At 43.3% G+C, this 20,078-nt stretch overlaps 1 protein-coding gene across 1 annotated transcript in view; it reads left to right on the plus strand.

Moving 5' to 3' along the window:
- LOC132405926 (ras-specific guanine nucleotide-releasing factor RalGPS2-like) overlaps positions 1–17,036 on the plus strand; it is a 114,709-nt gene extending 97,673 nt beyond the window's left edge. Inside the window, exons 15-20 of the mRNA XM_059990906.1 lie at positions 570–638; positions 2,361–2,448; positions 4,957–5,049; positions 6,951–7,056; positions 10,904–10,995; positions 14,021–17,036. Coding sequence (XP_059846889.1) covers positions 570–638; positions 2,361–2,448; positions 4,957–5,049; positions 6,951–7,056; positions 10,904–10,995; positions 14,021–14,050 — 478 coding nt within the window. The 3' untranslated portion in view covers positions 14,051–17,036. The remainder of the gene's footprint in view (positions 1–569; positions 639–2,360; positions 2,449–4,956; positions 5,050–6,950; positions 7,057–10,903; positions 10,996–14,020) is intronic.
- The last annotated feature ends 3,042 nt before the right edge of the window (positions 17,037–20,078 follow it).

The following is a 20,078-nucleotide window of genomic DNA, read 5'->3' on the forward strand; positions in this document are numbered from 1 at the left end:
AAATAGTGGGATCCCTGGGTGGCGTGGCTTGAAGGGCCTATCCCATACTGTATCTCAATAAATAAATAAATATCTGGATTCTTCTTTTCCCCAGCCGCCCCCCTACCCCCTCCCCCAGACTGCAAGACTAAACTCCCTGCTACCACCCAGCTCTCAACACTTCTGAACCCCAGTAAGGGTCTTGCTGTTTACTTTTTAAACTTGTCGTAAATGCGCCTTATTGCAAGTCTCAATTTTCTGAAATGTGTTTTATTATTTGCCATTTCATTTGTGATAATATTACTTTGTGATGTGTGAATTATATGTACTGTGTTGTGCATCATGGTCCAGAGGCAGTGTACATGTATTTGCGTGAATGACAATAAACTTGATATTTTAAAATCCAAGGTCATTGGTGTGTGATCACCAGAAGCTTTAGGAGATGCAGTGCCAATGTGGTAGATAAAATACAGATTGATTGATTGTGTTCTTGGTGGTGGAGCAGGCCAAGAGATGTATAGTCGTTTGTCTCTCTTGCCCACCACCACACCCCTTGAGTGTATGTTCACAGGGATTTGTTTCTGGCACAGGACTCGACTGTATCATTCCCTGGGTACCGAGGCACGGAAAACGCAGAGCTGCAGCGGGGATGTAGCCGGGTATGTAATCCTCAGTGAGAAGACTGTTGCACTGATGGTCAATGTCCTTGATTTTAGTCAGTGGTAATGATAGAGGAGAGCCTGTATTTAGACTCTTCAGGTATCTGGTTAGAATGCAGATGTTTTGCTTTTGTGTTCCAAGGTCTGGAAAGGAAAGTTTCAGTGAAAGGGGAATGAGTTTTCTTTGATGCTCGTGGTTTATATAAACATTGACATTCAGCTCAGATGGTACCAAGTACCCACCTGTAAGGAGTTTGTATGACTGTGTGGGTTTCCTCCAGATGCTCTGGTTTCCTCCCACAGTCCAAAAACGTACTGGTTAGTAGGTTAATTGGTCATTGTAAGTTGTCACATGATCGGGCTAGGGCCTGTTCCTCTCTGTTTCACAATAAAATACATGAATACCAAAGCTGAATTCTATATTTGCTCTTTGTTTGATATGTGCTGTGTTGTATGACGTTTCGGTCATGGTCTCATGATCATGATTATTCTTGACAATTTTTTTGACATAAGTGGTTTGCCATTGCCTTCTGGGTAGTGTCTTTACAAGACGGGTGATCCAAGCCATTATTAGTTAATACTGTTCAGAGATTGTCTGCCTGGTGTCTCTGATCACATAACCTGGACCTGTGATGTACCCCATCTGCTCATATGACTATCTACCTCTTGCTCCCATGTCTTCATGTGACCCTGATCAGAGGATTACATTGGTACATCTTGCCCAAGGGAGACCTGCAGGCCAGCGGAGGGAAGGATAGTCTTGCAGCTCCTTTGGCAGAGACTGCCACCCAAATTTGCACAAATATTTGTGTCATAACCTACAAGGAAACAGGTCAAGTGCTGGGTGTGGGTCAAAGCTGGCAAGGATTTCTTCAAAATAGCACACAGAACAACCCCATAGCCTCATTAATTTTCCCTGTAGCCAAATCTCCACACATTTCCATCTACTTCTGGATTGAAGCCAATGGTAGAGTGATTAAATTTGAGCAAGAGGATAGAGTTACAGAATGCAGAGTTACTAAAGGAGTATTTAGTGATGGGAAAGGTCAAAATCCTAGAGTAGTGATTCCCAACTTCTTGGAATACAAGTCCCACTTGTCCACACTCGGTAGGTTTTGTACCCATGCTGCCATCAGTTTCTGTTGGCATGATGGGTACTCTGAGAAGCTGAGGATTTCTAAACACTGCTGGCAGCTAATGTTTTGAGTGTGCCACCAAGGCACATTTAGTAAAGTTGCTATCTCACAGTGCTGATGGTCCCATTCAATCTTGACCAGTGTTACCCGTGTGGAACTTTCAGTTCCTCTCTTTGACTGCGTAGGTTTCCCCTGGGTGCTCCAGTTTCATCCCATGTCCCAGAGATGTGTGGACTGGAAGGTGAATTGTCCTTTGTAGATTATCTATACATAGGAATCTTGGGCAAGTGGATGGGATTGCTGGGAGAATAGGTTACAAGGAATGAGATTGTACCATTCTGTGTGCCAGCTAGACTCAATGGGATGAGCATTGTCCTGTGTTATGAAAATAAAAATAAGTAATTGTGACAATGTGGAAATTCTGTTAATATCAAGACATTACTCAGACAAGAGCCAATGTCGGTTTGCGGGCATTGCATTGTTATCCAATACTCGGTAGCTGACATCCCATATTCCACTCATCTGCCATCAGAGGTATGTCATTGAGTCAAGAGTAATGTTTCTAGCTCTGCTCTGCTCCTCTTAGACCCATATTGCCTGATGGTCAAGGATGTGCAACCATTGAAAGTCTTCTGCGGAGGAAAACCATCCTGAAGAATGGCAAGAAACCGCTGGTAGGGAATTGGTCCTTGCACTGCCTCCCATTGGCAGTCTTTTATTTCTGTTGGCCAGTTATCAGAGGGAGATGGGTACTGAATGACTTGATACTATTAACCACGTTATAGACACAAAGACATAATGTGCTTGCACAAATGGGCTTCCCCTTGGGGTTACATTTCCTTTGTTCTTCTCATCCCTTCCTCACTTCTCTGATACTAAATAACTAAATTGTTTTTCTCTCTTGGTTCTGTTGAATGATCCTGGACATGAAATGGTCAAGTATTTCTCTTCCCACAGATGCTGCCCAACCTGCTGAGTGTTTTAGACCAGAGAGCAAGAGTGGGTGCAACTGACCCCTCCCTATACAAATGAAAATCACTTTTTAAAAAAAGCTACAGATACTGAAAATTTATCATTCAGTCATGTGTCTATCATTCATTCTTTGGGGTGTGTTGTTTCATGGATGTCTGCGAAGAGTAAAAATTTTAGATTGTATACTTTATACATTCTCTGATATTAAACTGAACCATTTAATTTGAATCTAAAGTACTAGCAAAATGTTGGAAGCATGCAGCAGGTCAGGTGGTATCTGGGAAGAGTTAATGTATTGGGTTGAAGATATTTTGACCTTTTCAATTTTAGGTTTAGGCTTAAAGAACATAATTCTGCAAATATACCTTCTTTAAAGTTACTTTGTGCTGTGGGTGGAATATTTTCCATAGTGGGCTTTGGTCTGAGCTGAACAGCCAGCATTTGAGGCATTGTACCTCATTACCTGCTAACCTTGTGATAAGGATGAGAAGGAAAAAAAATTGCATTTCCATAAACATTTTATGATGTCCTAAAGTAATCTTCAGTCAGTGAAAATTTTCTGTATCATTGTTCCTGTAATAATGTAGGAAAGCCAACAGTCATTTGTACAGAGGAAATTAAAACAAAACAGCAGTGTAACAATGGCTAAGTTAGCCAGGGTGCCGGAACAGCCATGGGAAATTGTCATGGGTTGATTTTCACTGAGATTTAATTGTGATGTTGATGGAGTACAGTGCTGTCCTGGAGTCTCAGCTTCAATTGTGTTCAAGGTTTTGGACTAGGCTTTCTTTTCTTTCTGAGTATGTGTTAGGCTGTTAATTGGGTCATGCTATTAACTATCTCCCTTGTGCAGCAATGGATGTGCTTTTAGCAATCTCATCAGAAAATAAACTCTGAACTGGTGGTTGTTAGGGTGTATTCTGGAGTTAGGGTATATAACAAATATTAAGTTCAACAGCAGCCCTTCTTTAGATTTGAATGTGGATTGCAAATGGAATTTAAAACGCAGCTCAGGGCAATGGGTTTCCTGGAGCTGTGGGGTGGGAGTCAATCACAAACAAAGAAACTCTCCACTTAGACCTCAGTTGCCTGCATATGCATGAATGCAGCCTAGAGTCAGTGGGGATTAACATTGATTTTGGGTGTCTGGAGTCTGGGTGCAAAGAAGTTGTTTGAGAACTATATGTAATTCAAAGGAAGCATTGTAGATGCATTGTAGCTATAGATTTGTTTACTTTGATCTCGAGCATATTAAAAATGTCATGCAACATTGGGTTGAGCAGGTCTCTTTTTCCAAGAGTGTCGTGTAATATTGGGTTGAGCAATGATTCCACCAAATTACCAACAGTATGCCTGTCGAAGATTTAGTGGAGAGGGAATCAGCAATTAGCTTATTATTGTCACAAATACCAAGATACAGTGAAACATTTTAGTTTGCATGCCATCCAAACAGATCATTCCATGCCTAAATATGTCAAGATTAAGTACAAAAGGATTCTGATAATAGAATGCAGAATTTAAAGATACCATAGGGAAATGTATCTTATAAAGAAAAACAGTTTCTTCTGGGACAGAAGTGGGTTAGTGCACATAGGGAAGTCTTTATGCAGGGAGAGTCAGTGACCACCCATCCCACTGCTCTTGATCTCTGCTGCAAGGTAAATGTACGGGTGCAGGAACTGCAGATACAGAACTGGAATCAACACCTGTGGAAGAAGAGCAGCCATGAATGGCAGAGCAGGCTTGAGAGAGCAGATAACATATCCCTGTTCTATTTTTGTATATTCTTGTTGTGTTCACTCAAAAGGCTGGTGAGTGACCTGAGGGCATTTACAGCCCCCAACTCTAAGGGTTTAGGGTTGACAATTAATACCCACGTCCCACCCTCTGAACCCCTGTCTATAGGTTCTGCCTCTTTCTGTTTCCTTCAAACCATCTGTGATATGATAGTAAACAAAGTCAATGACATTTAATAGCATAGAACTTTTTGGATAAAGCCTTGCCTCTGAGGTACCGCGGGCCGCATGGCCTTGCCTCTGAGGTACCACGGGCCGCGTGGCCTTGCCTCTGAGGTACCACTTTGGACTCCATGTTACCTTTTAAAGTAAGTTTGTAATTAAATTTTCCCAATCAGTAAGCTGAGTGAAACACAGGCTCATTTAAGGAGTTGTCAGAACCTTTAAACATCGGCCTGTTCTGCCTTATCTCAGGTGTCAGCATGGACAACGTATTGGGTTGCTCTCTGTAACTACCAGCTGGTCTACTATGGAGCCAAGAGCTTAAAGTCCACTGAAAGAAAACAGGTCAGTGCCGTTGGAAGGGAGACTTGCCTCTCAAACTCACCTTAGAAAAATGAGTTGTTGTTCATGACCTACATGAGGAAGTTACTGGCTACCTGGGTTGATGGGCCTTACTGTCCAGTGATACCGAGGAACAGCAAGAAGCTATTCAACCCCTCAATTGTGACCCACCATCCAGTTGGATCATGCCTGCTTCATTCCTCTGCCTTGCACCATGCGTCTTGGAAATTTTACTCATAAAGATCCATCCATGGTGCTGAACATGATTTCCCCTGATGCCCAGAATACTGTGAATTCCAGATTTCTTTCACCCTTTATTTTGCAATTCCCATTCTGAGTGCTTCAGGTGCTTTTGTTTACAAGAAGTAGTTTCTTTTCACTCACATCTTCAATTTAAATACTTTGATCACAGCGAATTTCCACTGCCATTTAGGGAATAAATGAGATTAAAGAGGCCTGGATGTTAATCCAGGGGCAACCCCCAATCCCATCACATCTGGTGGGTTTACATTTCTTTAAAATAAAACAACAAAATTAATCAACTGACCCTGCAGGTAGTTGATGCAGTCTGACCAAAATAATAAACTATTCCAGTAAATGCATGTATATAAGTTGTTTTTGTTAAGTTTGACACCCAGTAAAGAATTTCTTTAAATTCGCAGGAATGTTGTGAATGAACATTGAGATTTTTTTGCTCAGGGAGTATGTGCATTGTTGGAAGTTATTACCTGTCCTGTATTGACTTTGATAATGAGCTTTGAACTGCTTGTTTGAGCTATTGTAACATGCATACAATGGTACTTTTGGGGTGGCTTTGGGATTTAAACCCAGCAACAATGAAGGTAAAACAGTAAATTTCAAATAAGGATGATGTTCGGGAAGGGACAACGAGAAATGATCACATTCTTTTGGCCGTTTCCTTTGAGTGAAGGTTTCTAGCTAGGGAGGAGCTGTTGAAGGGTCAGCAAAGATCTGAACTGCTTCCTGCAGGTGTACCACAGGAGGTTGTACACATTCAGTCCGTTGTATCCCTGCAAATTGACAGCGACCTATTCAGAATAATCCTACTTCCCAGCCCTTTGTCCGTTGTGTTTCAGATTACAGTTCATTAAGGGTTAGATGTTTCTGCCTCTACCTTGTTCAAGCCTCCACCACCCTTGAGTGGGGGGAAAAATAATTTTTACTACCTCCCCATTAATTCATTGACCGATGATCTTAAACTTATGTTCCTTAATTACACTGGCTTCTCATAATTTTAAATGCCACAGTCAAATCTCCCATCTACTCTGTTCCAAAATAAACGGCCCCAATTTAGCTGGTCTCTTGACCTTTCTAACCCTGGCAGCTCACTCGTAAATCTTTGCACTGGTGGTACCACATCTTTCCAACAGTGTGGTGTTGGGAGCTGTAATGAGTATCCTCGCTGTCATCACAAGCAGGTCCAATGTGTCTTCCTCGCTCTTGGCAAATAAAGTCAAATAACTTGAACTGCCTCCTAACCACACACTGTCAAGCTTTCCGAGATCCCTCAGTTCCTGCAATTCTCTGATCCTACTTTTCCCTTGTGTTTTCCCTTTCCCAAATGCAATGGGTTCATCTCCCTTTTGCTGTGTCTGGCTGTTCAAGTTTAACTGTCATTCAACCATCCTGTACATAACGGAGCCAAACAAAACACTGTCTTTCCAGGGCAAAACCCATTGCCAACAGTCACACACAGCACAGGACATGTAGAACATAGTAAGTAAGCATACAGCCACTCAAAAATATATATGTGGGTGGTGGGTGGGAAAAGAGCAGAGGTTAGAGTTTGAAGCACCAGAAAGATTTTATTTAATTCAGCCCAAAGTGAAGGCACCTTAAACTATTCTTAATTATTGAATTTATCTACTGATGTTGTGGGACAGTTTAAGTCGAGTTACTGCAAGAGGTTGTCGATTGTGGGTTGGACACCTGTCCTGATTGAAGATCCAGAGAGCGAGGACATGTTTCAGCTCACGGACCATGAACACGGTGAGTCATAGCTACCTTCATTTCCTGTTCAAACCTGGATCCTGTTTCTTTATCGGTGCAAAGGGTAGTTCTTGGTGCTGAGTTTTTCATCCATTCAATCGGGCCCTTCTCGTCTTACTTCAAATCCAGCATGCAACCCTTAGTAGGTTTCAGAATCAGGTTTAGTATCACCGGCGTATGTCGTGAAATTGGTTAACTTTGCACCAGCAGCACAATGCAATACATAATAATAAAATAACTGGATTACAGTAGGTATCTATATTTTTAAATTTGAATAAGTGGTGCATTCCACGCTTGATCCACCCTCTAAGTCTCTTACTCCTTAACTTAAATCTGTGTCCTTGGGTTACTGCATTGTATCTCTCTATGACCAAGTTTAAAACCATGATGAAGGGTTTCAGCCCGAAATGTCATCACTACCTCCTCCCATAGATGCTGTCTGGCCTGCTGAGTTCTGCCAGCATTTTGTGTTTTTATTAAAACCAGACGTAATGGTTTTTTAGGCCTGTTTTGATTATCATACTTTATCTAATATTTTCTCTGCAACTGTGAAGGCCAGAGGGGAAATAAATACTCTTCCCCACACATTCATCTCACACCCCCCAAAAAAGATAATGAATGGATGGCATGATGTTATCCACCATCCCATCAAACAACGTAGGTGACAGCAGGGCTTCACTTCATGATGAACCCAATGCCTTCTGTGCTGGCTTTGACCGTAAAAACATGCAGGAGCCATTGCAAACTCCCACAGCCCCTGAGGATCATGTGGTTTCAGTCTCTGAGGCTGACATGCAAGCAGCCTTCAGGAGAGAGAACCCACAAAATGCATCCGGCCCAGACAGGGTACCTGGCCGAGTCCTAAAGACCTGTGCTGATGAACTGTCTGGAGTGTTCACTGAGATCTTTAACCTCTCGCTTGGACGGTTTGAGGTACCATCTGCTGAAACAGGCTTCATTTGTACTGGTACCCAAGAGGAGCATGGTGACCTGCCTATCACCCAGTTGCACTTGCATCCCCAGTGATGACATTTTGAGAGGTTGGTGATTAAACAGATCAATTCCTACCCGAGAAGTGACTTGCATCTGCTCCAGTTTGCCCAGCAGAGCAACAGGTCCACTACAGCTGCCATTTCATTGGCTCTTCACTTGACCCTGGAACACCTGGACAGCAAAGATGCAGACATCAGGATGGTCTTTATCAACTACAACTCAGCATTCGATGCTGCCTGAGTCTGAGACCTCCATCAGTCTGGGTTGACCATGGATATTGCATCCTGGTTGCCTAGATACATGATTCTGAGCAGTATGATATGGAGAGTGAGCTGTTGCCCATGTAGCAAGCTGCCCTCTCCATGCATCTGATGAACCCAAAGGAATGGCGAAGACCGATACAGTTTGGCACCAGCAGCTTCACAGGAGTTGCCAGTCAGTGTTGAACTCAATGAAGGACTGCCTTAGGGACTCCAGCTCTGTACTTTTCCCTCCCCATGAGTGGGTGTAGCTGCAAGGCAGTGGAAATTTGAGATCAGAGTTTTCCTTCTCCTTAATGAGCTGCCAATCATGGTTGACAAGCCCCATCTGCCCGAAGCGACTGGTTTTAAGATGCCAGTAACCCGCCTTTGCCCCTTCTCCTGTCAGCAGAAACAGTTCTGCCAGGCTTAGTAGCTAAGCTACACGCAAAGGCCAGGAGCTGGACTTGGTTGTCAGAGGCTCTTTGAGGCATATGCCACTGGGAGCATTTAATAGACAATGAGAGCTTGTTCCCATTATCGCTCCCGGCTATAACAACTTTAAGAACACTTCAATACTGTCATCCCCTCAAAAGCAATCAATAAGCTCCGAGACCTCGGCTTCAGTACCTGCTCGTGCAATTGGATCCTTGATTTCCCTGCTTGTGGACTTGATTCATTTCACTCTGACAACAATATTTCCTCCACGATCTCCACCAGCACAGGTGCCCCACAGAGCCCTCTGCTCTACTTGTCGCTGTGTAGTAAGCACACCTCCAATGCCATATTCAAGTTTGCTGACGACACTATTGTCACTCACCAAATCAAACATGGTGATGAATCAGCATATAAAAGGGAGGTTGAAAATCTGACTGAAGGGTTCCATAACAACAACCCCTTACTCAAAGTCAGCAAGGCGAAGGAACTGATTATAGACTTCAGGAGAGGGAAACCAGAAATCCATAAGTGGATCGTCATTGGAGGATCGGAGTTGAAGAAGATCAGCAACTTTAAATTCCTCGGTATTATCATCTCAGAGGACCTGTCCTGGGCCCAGCAGGCAAGTGCAATTACAACGAAAGCACAGCAGCACCTCTTTAGGAGTTTCCCGACATTCGGCGTGGCTTCTAAAACTTTGACAAACTTCTACAGATATGTAATAGAGAGTGCATTGGTTGCATCACAGCCTTGTATGGAAACACCAAGGCCCTTGATGGGAAAATCATACAAAAAATAGTGGATATGGCCCAGTCCATTATGGGTAAAGTCCTCCCCATCATTGAGCACATCTACATGAAACATTCACGGGAAAGCAGCACCCATCATCAGGGCCCACACCACCCAGGACATGCTCTCTTCTCGCTACTGCCATCAGGAAGAAGGTACAGGAGCCTCAGGATTATCACCAGCAAGTTCAGTAACAGTTATCATCCCCCAACCAAAGGGGATGACTTCACTTGCCCCATCGTTGAAATATTCCCACATCCTGTGGACTCACTGTCAAGAACTCTTCATCTCATGTCCTCGATATTCATTGCTTATTTATTCATTATTAGTTTTTTTTTTGTATTTGCAGTTTGGTGTCTTTTGCACACTTGTTGAATGCTCAAGTTGGTGCACTCTTTCATTGATTCTGTTTTAGTGATCATTCTATAAATTTATTAAGTATGCCTGCAAGACACTGAATCCCAGGGTCATGTATGGTGACATATAAGTACTTTGATAATAAATTTACTTTGAACTTGTAAATTTCTACCAAAATGCATGATTATAATCTATATTATATGCCTCCTCTTTGCCCATTCTCCTGATCTATCCAATCCTTCTGTAGGCTCCCTGCTTCCTCAACACCACCTGCCCCTCCACCTACTTTGTATCATCTGCAAATTTGACTGTACAAAGCAGTATTAAAGTTTGTTTAGCAACACACGCACACAAAATGCTGGAGGAACTCAGCAGGTCAGCTGCATCTAAGGAGATGTTTTGGGCTGAGACCCTTCCTCAGGACTGAGAAAGAAGGGGAACAGCACCAGAATGGAAAGGGTTGGGGGGGGGGAATGGCTAGAAGGTGATATGTGAAGCCAGAATGGTGGGAAAGATAAAGGGCTGGGGAGGAAGAAAGCTGATGGGAGAGGAGAGTGGACTATAGGAGAAAGCGAAGGAGGGGGAGATTCAGAGGTGATAGGCAGGTGAGGAGAGGTAAGAGACCAGAGTGGGGAATAGAAGAAGAAGGGAGGGGGAGGGAAATTCGTACCATCAGTTTGGAGGGTACCCCAGATGGAATATAAGGTGTTGTTCCACAACCCTGAGGATAGTCTCCTCTTGACACGAGGTGGCCGTAGACCGACGTATTAGAACAAGAATAGGAATTGTAGTTAAAATGTTTGGCCACCAGGAACTTCCATTGTGGTGGATAGAGTGGAGATGCTTCACAAAGTGCTCCCCCGATTTATGACGGGCCTCACCAATGTAGAGTCAGGAGCACTGGGCACAATAGAGCTGGTTAGTTTTTATCACCATTGCAGTTACCCGTTTTGCAAATTATTGATGCTCTTCCTTGTGCTGTGTAATTGTGGTTCAATGCTGCCCTGAGCTTCCTTCTGTTTCCAAAGCAGGGAATTCCTACAAGTTTCTGGCCGGCAGCAGAATGAACGCCATGCTGTGGTTCAAGCATCTGAGCAGAGCTTGCAAGACCAACTGGAGACAGGCAAGTACATCCCAATCAAAGTCTGTTGGGTTACCTCTGGTCCCAAAGATTAAATTCAAGCTTTGAATGTGCAGGAACTACAGCCGCTAAGTGTTGTTTAATTAATTACTTTTTAGGACATTAAACTGAGTAGGTGGTGGAATTGTCAGTGAGGGGACATTTTGGGGTCCATGACTACTATTCTGCATGTTTTAAGGTAGTTTGGAAAGAGAATAAGGCTGGTCCTCAAACTGAAACGGAGGAAAGGCTGATTTCACTATCAGCTGTGGGTAGATTGGGAGCTGATGCTGGAAGGTACAATGTCAGCTGAGAAGGAGAAATCTTTTAAGAGATTTAATTAAAGTTTGGGACCAGCATCTTGCATAACTACAAAAGGCAAAAATGCCAAGATGATGGAACCTTGGATGCTAAAGGATATTGAAAGTTTAGTCGGGGGTAAAAATGAAGCATAGAGCAGTTATTGGCAAATGGAATCAAGGGTGTTTGTTAAGGAATGAAGGATGTGTAGGGGGGAGCAAGACAAAGGTTAAGAGGACAAAATAAAAACCACATCAATTATCCTTGGTTGAGAATAATAGGTGAAGAAGAATCTCAAGACTTTATATCAAGAGCAAGAGAGTAGGCAGGGAAAGAGTGGGTCCCATTGGGAATCAAAGGGTTAATTTATGTGTGGAGCTGGGTGATGTGGATGAGGTCCAAAATGAGTCCTTCTCATCTGTATTCACCAATGAGAAGGATGCAAGTTCAAGGAAGGGTATATGACTAATTGAGGAGAAGGTGTTATAAATCATGGGATACCTGAGGCTTGATTAACCCACGGCCCATTGAGATGTATCTCAAGTTGCTATGTTTATAGCTTTGTTCACTACAACTGAGGTATGAGAAGGACAACCAATGTCATTAAAGAGGATAAGATACCAGAGATGAGCCATATAATTTTATGCCAGTAAACATTAATGCTATCTAAATTATTGGAGAAAAGCCCAAGAGGATTTGGCAGGTAGGGGCTTATCACGAACTTTTAACATAGCTTTAAGGCAGAAATCTTTCCTCACTAATTTGCGTTTCTAAGGAGGTCACTAAGACTGAAAGCAGGGAGATGTACAATATCTGTACGGAGTTTAGTAATGCAATCAAAGGCCTGCATGCTCGGCTGGCTGTGACTGTGAGCGAAGCCACCAGAGAGAGAGAGCTGATGATAGGAAAGCCTCTATTCAGGGCACACACCAGCTGACAGCCTTTGGATCACTCCAGAGAGAGGCTTCCCGATCCAATATTATATGCTAAAGAGGAAAGGTAACAGGACATTTTCTATAGTTACAAAGCTGCTTTTGAGTTGCATGTAATGCTTCAAGTGTCTGGATCATCCCACCAATGCACCTAAAAATGAGTATTAGTTACCGTTGACTCAGAGCTGTATTCATGTTTGTGCAGAATCTTGGGTCAATGGGTGTCGATTGCATTCATGCATATGCTGATAGATCAGTCAGTTGGGTGTTTCCTGGTCTACAATTTACTCTAAAATGCAGCTTCAGGAAGACTATTGTTGCATTTTACATTCAATCTACAATCTATGGGATGTCTGTGAACAGGATGAATTTCAGATTTCATACTCTGATATTACATGTATCTTTGTACTTTGCACCTTTTTAAATACAGTTTAGGAAATGTGAAGTTAACTTCAGTAAGAACAATGGTAAAACAGTATATGAATAGGAAGACTATAGAAAGTGGCAACGTAAAGGTACATAATACACAGAAAGCTACCGTAAAGTGCAAGTTGGTAATTGGCAAAGCTAATGGAATGTTGGGTTGTATCTCAAGTGGGTTAGACTGTAAATGTAGGGAGTGGGAGGCCTTACCACAACTATACAATTAACTAGTGAGACCATGTCTAGAATAGTACGGAAAGTTTATCAGAATCCAGTTTAATATCACCAGTATATATCATGGAATTGGTTAACTTTGTGGCAGCAGCACAATGCAATACCTGATAATAGAGGGAAAATGAATTCCAGTGAGGATTTCTATTACATAGTTAAGTAAGTAGTGCAAAAATTAGAAAAAAAAGTAGTGAGGTAGAGTTCGAGGGTTCAATGTCCATTCAGAAATCAGATGGCAGAGGGGAAGAAGCTGTTCCTGAATCGTTGCGTGTGTGCCTTCAGGCTCCTGTACCTCCTCTTTGGTGATAACAATGAGAAGAGGGCATGCCCTGGGTGATGGGCGTGCTTAATGATGGACGCTGCCTTTTTGAGGCATTGCTCCTTGACAATGTCCTGGATACTACAGCGGCTAGTGCCCGTGATGGAGATGACTAATTTTACAACTTTCTGCAGCTTACTTCAGTCCTGTACAGCAGCACCACCAGCCCCCCCTTTCCAGCTAGTGATGCTGCCAGTTAGACTGCATTCCATGGTTCAAATGTAGAAATTTGAGAGTGTTTTCCCTTAAACTCCGAATGAAATATAGTTGGCATCTTGCCTCCTTTATAGCTATCTGCATCAATGTGTTGGGTCCAGGTTCGGTCCTCAAAGGCAATGACACCCAGGAACTTGAAATTGCTCACTCTTTCCACAGGAAGGATGTATTATTGTTGTAGGCATTTCAGAGAAGGTTCACTGAGAGGGATGAAGGAGTTGTCTTGCAAGGAAGGTTGAGAGTTGATCATATTGAAACAAAAGATTCTTCATAACTTGATGAAGTAAATGCTGGGGATGTTTCCCTCATAGGGGTATTAAGGACCTGAGGGAATAGCCTCAGAATGAGGGGGTCTGTGTTTATAACAAAGATCAGGACTGGCTTCTGAAGTTTGAGGGGCTTTATAACTCTTTACTTCAAAGCTATGAAGGCTCAATCCTTGAGTACATTCAAAGCTGAGATCATTAATCAATAGGAAGGGAGTCTGTGGCTAATGGACAAAAGTTGGATCAGCCACGATCATATAGAATTACAGAGCAGGCTCAATGGGCTGAATGGCCTATACCCAATCCTCTTTCTCATGACTTTACTATTTTTTTTGTTGCAGCTTCCCACAAACCTAATGTCTTTTGAATGATGTCAGGAAGACCGGAGGGAGAGATGGAGATTGTTTTGCAGTTAACAGATTTAAATAGAGGGTGTCTGTTCGATGTGCAAGTGTGCTAATGATATCTTCTGCCCGCATGGGTTTATCAGCCTGTCAGATCTTCATTTGTGGAGCACAACCAGAGACTGCAGTGACAGTGATGTTTCAAGCAGAGCGGAATAAGGTAAAACTGTCCAAGTCCTGCCACTGTCTGACAAAGTGCTGATGGAAGATACTGGCCAGCGGCAACTTATTGGACATGCCTTCTGACTTTGTGTATGGCTGGAAGAAATGTTTACCAATCTCTTCGGGGACCTTGAAGATATTTTGCAGTCTTTGGAACTTAGCCACTGCATTGAGGATTTCCTGTTGATAATCCTTACTCATTTGTGGCTCGAATCCGTGTTTGCACAAATGGTTTAAATGTGGGCACGCTGGGGTAACTTCGCTCTCATCTTTAAAGTAAAATTATTTTGACCTTTTCTCCAACCTTCTGTTGCTCGAAGGCAACACAACGTGCCCTTGAGCCTCGGTCATAACGTTGCTGCAGTGTGCTTGGAGAATGTCGATGTTACCCAGTCGCCTTCCACCCTGTTACCATTCAAACAGTGGAACACCTCAGACTGGGAATACTTATCAGGAATCCCAGAACAGTGAGCTGAAGATTAACATATCCTGTCAGCACTTTACAAGTCTTGGCTGTCCTGGGCATTGACAAACTAGATCTACTAAATCTTGAAACACAGCAGCTGATTATGCATCTGTAAAAGCACGTTGGAAAGAGTACTGTGCAAAGTTTAAAAAAAACTTTCAACATGGTAGAAGAACAGAAGAATTACCTTTTGCATAAAGCTCTGGTAGAAAGGCTCAAAACAACAAAGTCCTTGATGCTTTTTTAAAATGCAGTTTTAATACTTTTAACTCTTGTTTTTACCCCAGTAATAGGGCTGCAATGAGCTCTCCAGTTTGTTTGATGACTCTGTTGCTGCTAAACGTGAATGGGCTCCCACTGTCCATTGTTTGTGAGCCTCGAGGTTCCTTCTTACACCAAATAACCAGAGGTACAAGCCTGTAATATCCCTGTCTGAAATATATTAAGTGGGTGGGGTGTGAGAAGGTAATTTTTCAGCTACAAACCCAGGCTACAATCTTTCTGCCTCAGGGCTTCAAAATTCCAACTGGCATGTTACTGCCAAGCAAATCCTACTTTAGCCACAACTCCCTGAATATGAATTCCACCTCAGCCGCCCACGGCTGATTTTGTTAGTTGCTGTTGTTATACATGAGATTGAATCCAGATGTTTTAACAGGTCTCACGCTGACCCCTGCTGTAGCGTCACAGAGCCCAGAGTCAGAGCACAAGGAAACATTGTGAGGTCCACACAAATCTGGTGTTTCCTCTGTTGGTGAGTCATAGTTGCTAACTCTGGTTGGGCATATCTCTTGGAGATTTTTTTGTAATTGCATGACCTTCCTACTGGGAGAAGCCATGCTTTGCCTCCTCACCCAGTCCTGTCGTTACTCACCTAATAAGCCCTACCACTTATTGGAGAGCGAGTTCCCTTTCATTATACAGATGTCTGCTAGCACCCATCTTTCCCCGATAGAATGTAGAACTTAGAAAACTAAATGAAAATAGGTGCTATACCCCAGTGATTTATTTGGCAGATAAGTTTTAGAAATTCCCTTTGGTTACTGGGGAGATTACCTCTGCTGTATTTGGTTACTGGGGAGATGACCTCTGCTGCATTTGGTTACTGGGGAGATGACCTCTGCTGCATTTGGTTACTGGGGAGATGACCTCTACTGCATTTGGTTTAACTTTTCTAGGTTTCATCCTTTGTCCAGGAGAAGGTTTGGCCCACCGTGTGTTGATGTTGGATTGGGTGTGCCCACGCTTATGGGTGTCAGTCCTGCACTGGCTGTGTGGCACGTTTTAATTCCGCGTGAAGCCTTGGTGTTTTTTCTACATTACTGTCCAGATGAGATGCTGTCCAATATTCATCACTTTGTAAATTCACTCATCCCACACCACTCACTGTGCTCTTCCCATATCCTAACCCCCTCACGGCATGTATGTGGCACCACTTTACTGCTTGTGGTGAAGGAGACGCAGCTTTTATTGGGGAACTGATTTTATTCAGTGTATTGCTGTGCACTTTTAAAGGATGCCATTGGAAAGCAGTAATTTATTTGAATCTCTTCAAATTGCCAGACCTGCTTCTACAGTCCATATCTTGCCCTGTTCAGTATTATTTTAGTTATGTCCCTCTCAGATGGGGGGGCTCCTCACTATCTGCTGACTGTAATGGGCATGACACATATTTTTGATCTCTTATCGCAGCATAATGTTAAATACTGCTGCACCGGTGACAAAAATCAGTGCTTCTCAGTGTCCGATTCCACCTTGGTTCCTGTTTCCCCTCTCCCACAGCCACCTCCGTAATCCCCAAATTAAGGAATTTCCACCCAGAAGAAAAACTGGATCCAAACCTCAGTGGCAGTAGTGGAGTATGAATTGGGGACGATCGTGCTTGTGGGGTAATTGGTTTTGTGTGCAGGAGGGGTGTTGATAACTGAGTATGTTTGCTTGGCATGTGAATTTGTGTGGGATCCCCACCACCGCCAGTTCTCTGAGGACTCGTGGCTCGAAGGTTGTTCACAGGGAATGTACAGATACTGACCTGCTGACATCTGTGAATCCGGTCACTGCTAGACCGGAAGGAATCAGAGAGTCTAAATATTCCCAGCTCCTCAGTTAGATTGGTTCATCAGACTTGCAGAGAATGTGGGAGTTTCGTCCTGCAGAGGAATTGCACTGGTTAAAACTGTACAAGTACCGGCAGGGTCTCAGATAAAGGTGATGCAGAACTTAATCTGACAGCCTTTTTTAGATTTTAGTTTTAATAAGTCGCAGAATAAAAGTGCAATAATATTTATTACCTTGTCTCTTATCGCAATAAAATTAATAATGTATTCTCATTTGTCTTTAACATGTATCAGTAATTATTAATATGTGATTTTTTTAATAAAAAATAAATCTGTGATGGAATCTTACATTTGACTCTTATTATTTCTAATGGAATGTGCTCTGCTTTGTTCCTGTGCCCCGCCATTTCAGTGGGTAAACTCATGACCTACTCTTCATGACAGTTAGGCAGAGTGCAGAGACAGCCCTTCCAGCTCTTTGAGCTGTGCTGTCGAGCAAGTCCTGATAACCCAGAAATCCTAGCCTACTCACAGGACAGTTCACAATGACCAATTAACCTACCCCTGTACGTCTTTGGACCATGGGAGGAAACCAGAGCGCCTGGAAGAAACCCATGTGGACTCGGAGAGAATACAGACTCCTACAGGCAGTGGCAGGAATTGAACCTGGGTCACTGGTACTGTAAAATAAAAAATGCTAACAACTACGCCACCATTATGCCCTGCAGTTTCTACAATACTGTAATTTTATCTTCTGCAGGCCTGTTTTCCCTTGTCTGGCGGCACGACAGACCGGGGGGCGGGGTGGTGCTGCATAGCCTCAGTTGTAGTGAGGTCTCATGTTGTGGGCTTGCCTGCTGCAGCATCATGTACTTATTTAGTTTTAATTATTTATGTATTTTTTCCGTGACTCAATGTGTGCTCACTGTTTTGAACATGATGCGTAAGTTTTGTAGCTTTGGCCCCAGAGGAACAATGTTTTATTTGGCTGTATTCATGTGTGGTTGAATGATAATTAAACTGGATTTTGATTTGATCTCCATGGAGATCGCAAGAGACAGATGATATTGGAATGTGATGCAAGAAACAAAATCAGACTGATGGAGGAGCCCAGAGAGTCAGGTAGCATCGGTGGGGTGGGGAGGATTGTCAACGTTGTGCTTCGAAACGCTGTGCCAGGACCTTCTCCATTCTGTGCAACTCGGCTGCTGACTCTAGACCACTGCATCACAAAAGAGCAATTGAACCACACGTGTCCTCAGTGAGTTCATTATGTCGAGTGCTATACCATAGGCTCCACTCTACACTATCCCATGGTGAAATGAAGCAGCGCCTCTTGTGGGGTGTGGAAAAAGAGGGATTGGCTGCTAAGTGGGTTTCACATCCCCAGTGCTGTCTGTGTGGAGTTCATGTTTGCAGTTTTTGCATAGCTTTCCTCTTCCTGGGGGTTAATCGGCAATGCCCAAGTACTTCAGCAGAGATGAATGTAGGAGAATCAGAGGAGAGTTGATGGATACATGAGAGAGAGAATGGGTTAGTGAGAAGTAAATGGGTGAATGGGATTGCTCCAGGAACCAGCATAGGCTTAATGGGCCAAATGGCTTTCTGTGTTATGAGAACTGGAGAGCGCCTGTGCTTATTCTGCAATCAATGTCATCACCAAAGCAGATTATCTAGCAATTATCCCTCACTCACTGCCATGTTTCCTGCATTACAAAAAAAGTTTCAACTACTTGTAAGGTGTTAGTGGCCCACCATAAAGGGTATCTTCAGGAGGTGATGCCTCAAGAAGGTGGCATTCATCCCTAGGAACTAACACTTATCTGGGACATGTCCTCTCCTCGTTACCACCACTGGAGAGAGGGCACAGGAGCCTGAAGATCCAGACTCAGCATTTCAGAATCGAGCTTAATATCAACCACATCTGTTGCAAAATTTGTTCAGGTTTCTGTACCTCCTCCCTGATGGCAGCAATAAGAACCTGGGTGATGGGGGGGGGGGGGGGTCCTTAATGGCATGCCGTCTCTTTGAGGCACTGCTCCTTGAAGATGTCCTTGATACAATGGACTGAGGTTAATGCCCATGATGGAGCTGTCTAAGTTTACAATTTTCTGCAGCAAACTTCAATCTTGTGCAGACCCCCCTCCCCCCATTCCAGAAAGTGATGCTCTCCATGGTATGAGGGGTGATTGATAAGTTTGTGGCCAAAGGTAGAAGGAGTCAATTTTAGAAAACCTAGCATGTTTATTTTCCAACATAGTCCCTCCTACATTTACACACACAGTCCAGCGGTCATGGAGCATATGGATCTTGGACCTCCAGAGTGTCCACAGTTCGTGGCCTACGGTAGACAGAGATGAGTTTACAGCTTTCGTTACATGCAGGTCAACTCTTTGAGTGATTATGCAGAAAGTTTGAAGTTAATAACTCATCTCCTGCTACTCGAGGCCACGAACTTATCAATCACCCCTCGTACATCAATAGATATTTGCAAGTTTTTTTTAAGAACAGCCTCCTCTCTGCCATCAGACCTCTGAATGGGTCATGACACTACTTTGTTATTTCCTCTTTTGCGCAATTTATTCATGTTCATGTTGCTGCAAAACAATGAATTTCACATGTCAGTGACAATCACCCTGATTCTGCTAGGTACTGGAGAAGTCAGATAAATTCAGACCATGACACCCTCTTCTGGCACAGAATGGTAAACGTCAGACATAAAATTCAACATCCAGCAGTAAAGGGGAACTGGCCATCGTCATTATGTGCCGTGTCGTATGATGGCCATGAATGTTCTTGGCAAATTTTTCTACAGAAGTAGCTTCCATTGCCATCTTCTGGGCAGTGTCTTCGCAAGAAAGATGACACCTGTGATTATCAATCCTCTTCAGAGACTCTCTGCCATCAGTGGTTGCATAACCTGGACTTGAGATACGCACCAGCTGCTCATATGACCATCCACCACCTTCCATGGCCTTGTGACTCTGACCGAGGGTCTAAGCAAGTCTACTCCTTGCTCAAGGGTGACCCACAGGCTGGCGGAGGGAACGAGCATCTTACACCTCCTTTGGTAGAGACGTATCTCCACCCCGCCACCCTTGGGGAACTGGTAGATGTGGTTAGTTTGGATTTTAATGAGGCATTTGATGATGTACAAAGTATAAGGGCTGATAGGGTTGAGGAGATTATAATTGTGTTAAAGGGAGTTCTCCACATTGATATCTAGGATGAAGTCATTCTCTTATGAGAAAAGTGAGCAGGTCGGGCCTGCAGAACCATAGGAGGGGATGGTATTAGAAGGAAGGGAGAA

The sequence above is a fragment of the Hypanus sabinus genome, chromosome 16, assembly GCF_030144855.1.
Source record: "Hypanus sabinus isolate sHypSab1 chromosome 16, sHypSab1.hap1, whole genome shotgun sequence".
In the NCBI taxonomy this organism is placed as follows: Eukaryota; Metazoa; Chordata; class Chondrichthyes; order Myliobatiformes; family Dasyatidae; genus Hypanus; species Hypanus sabinus.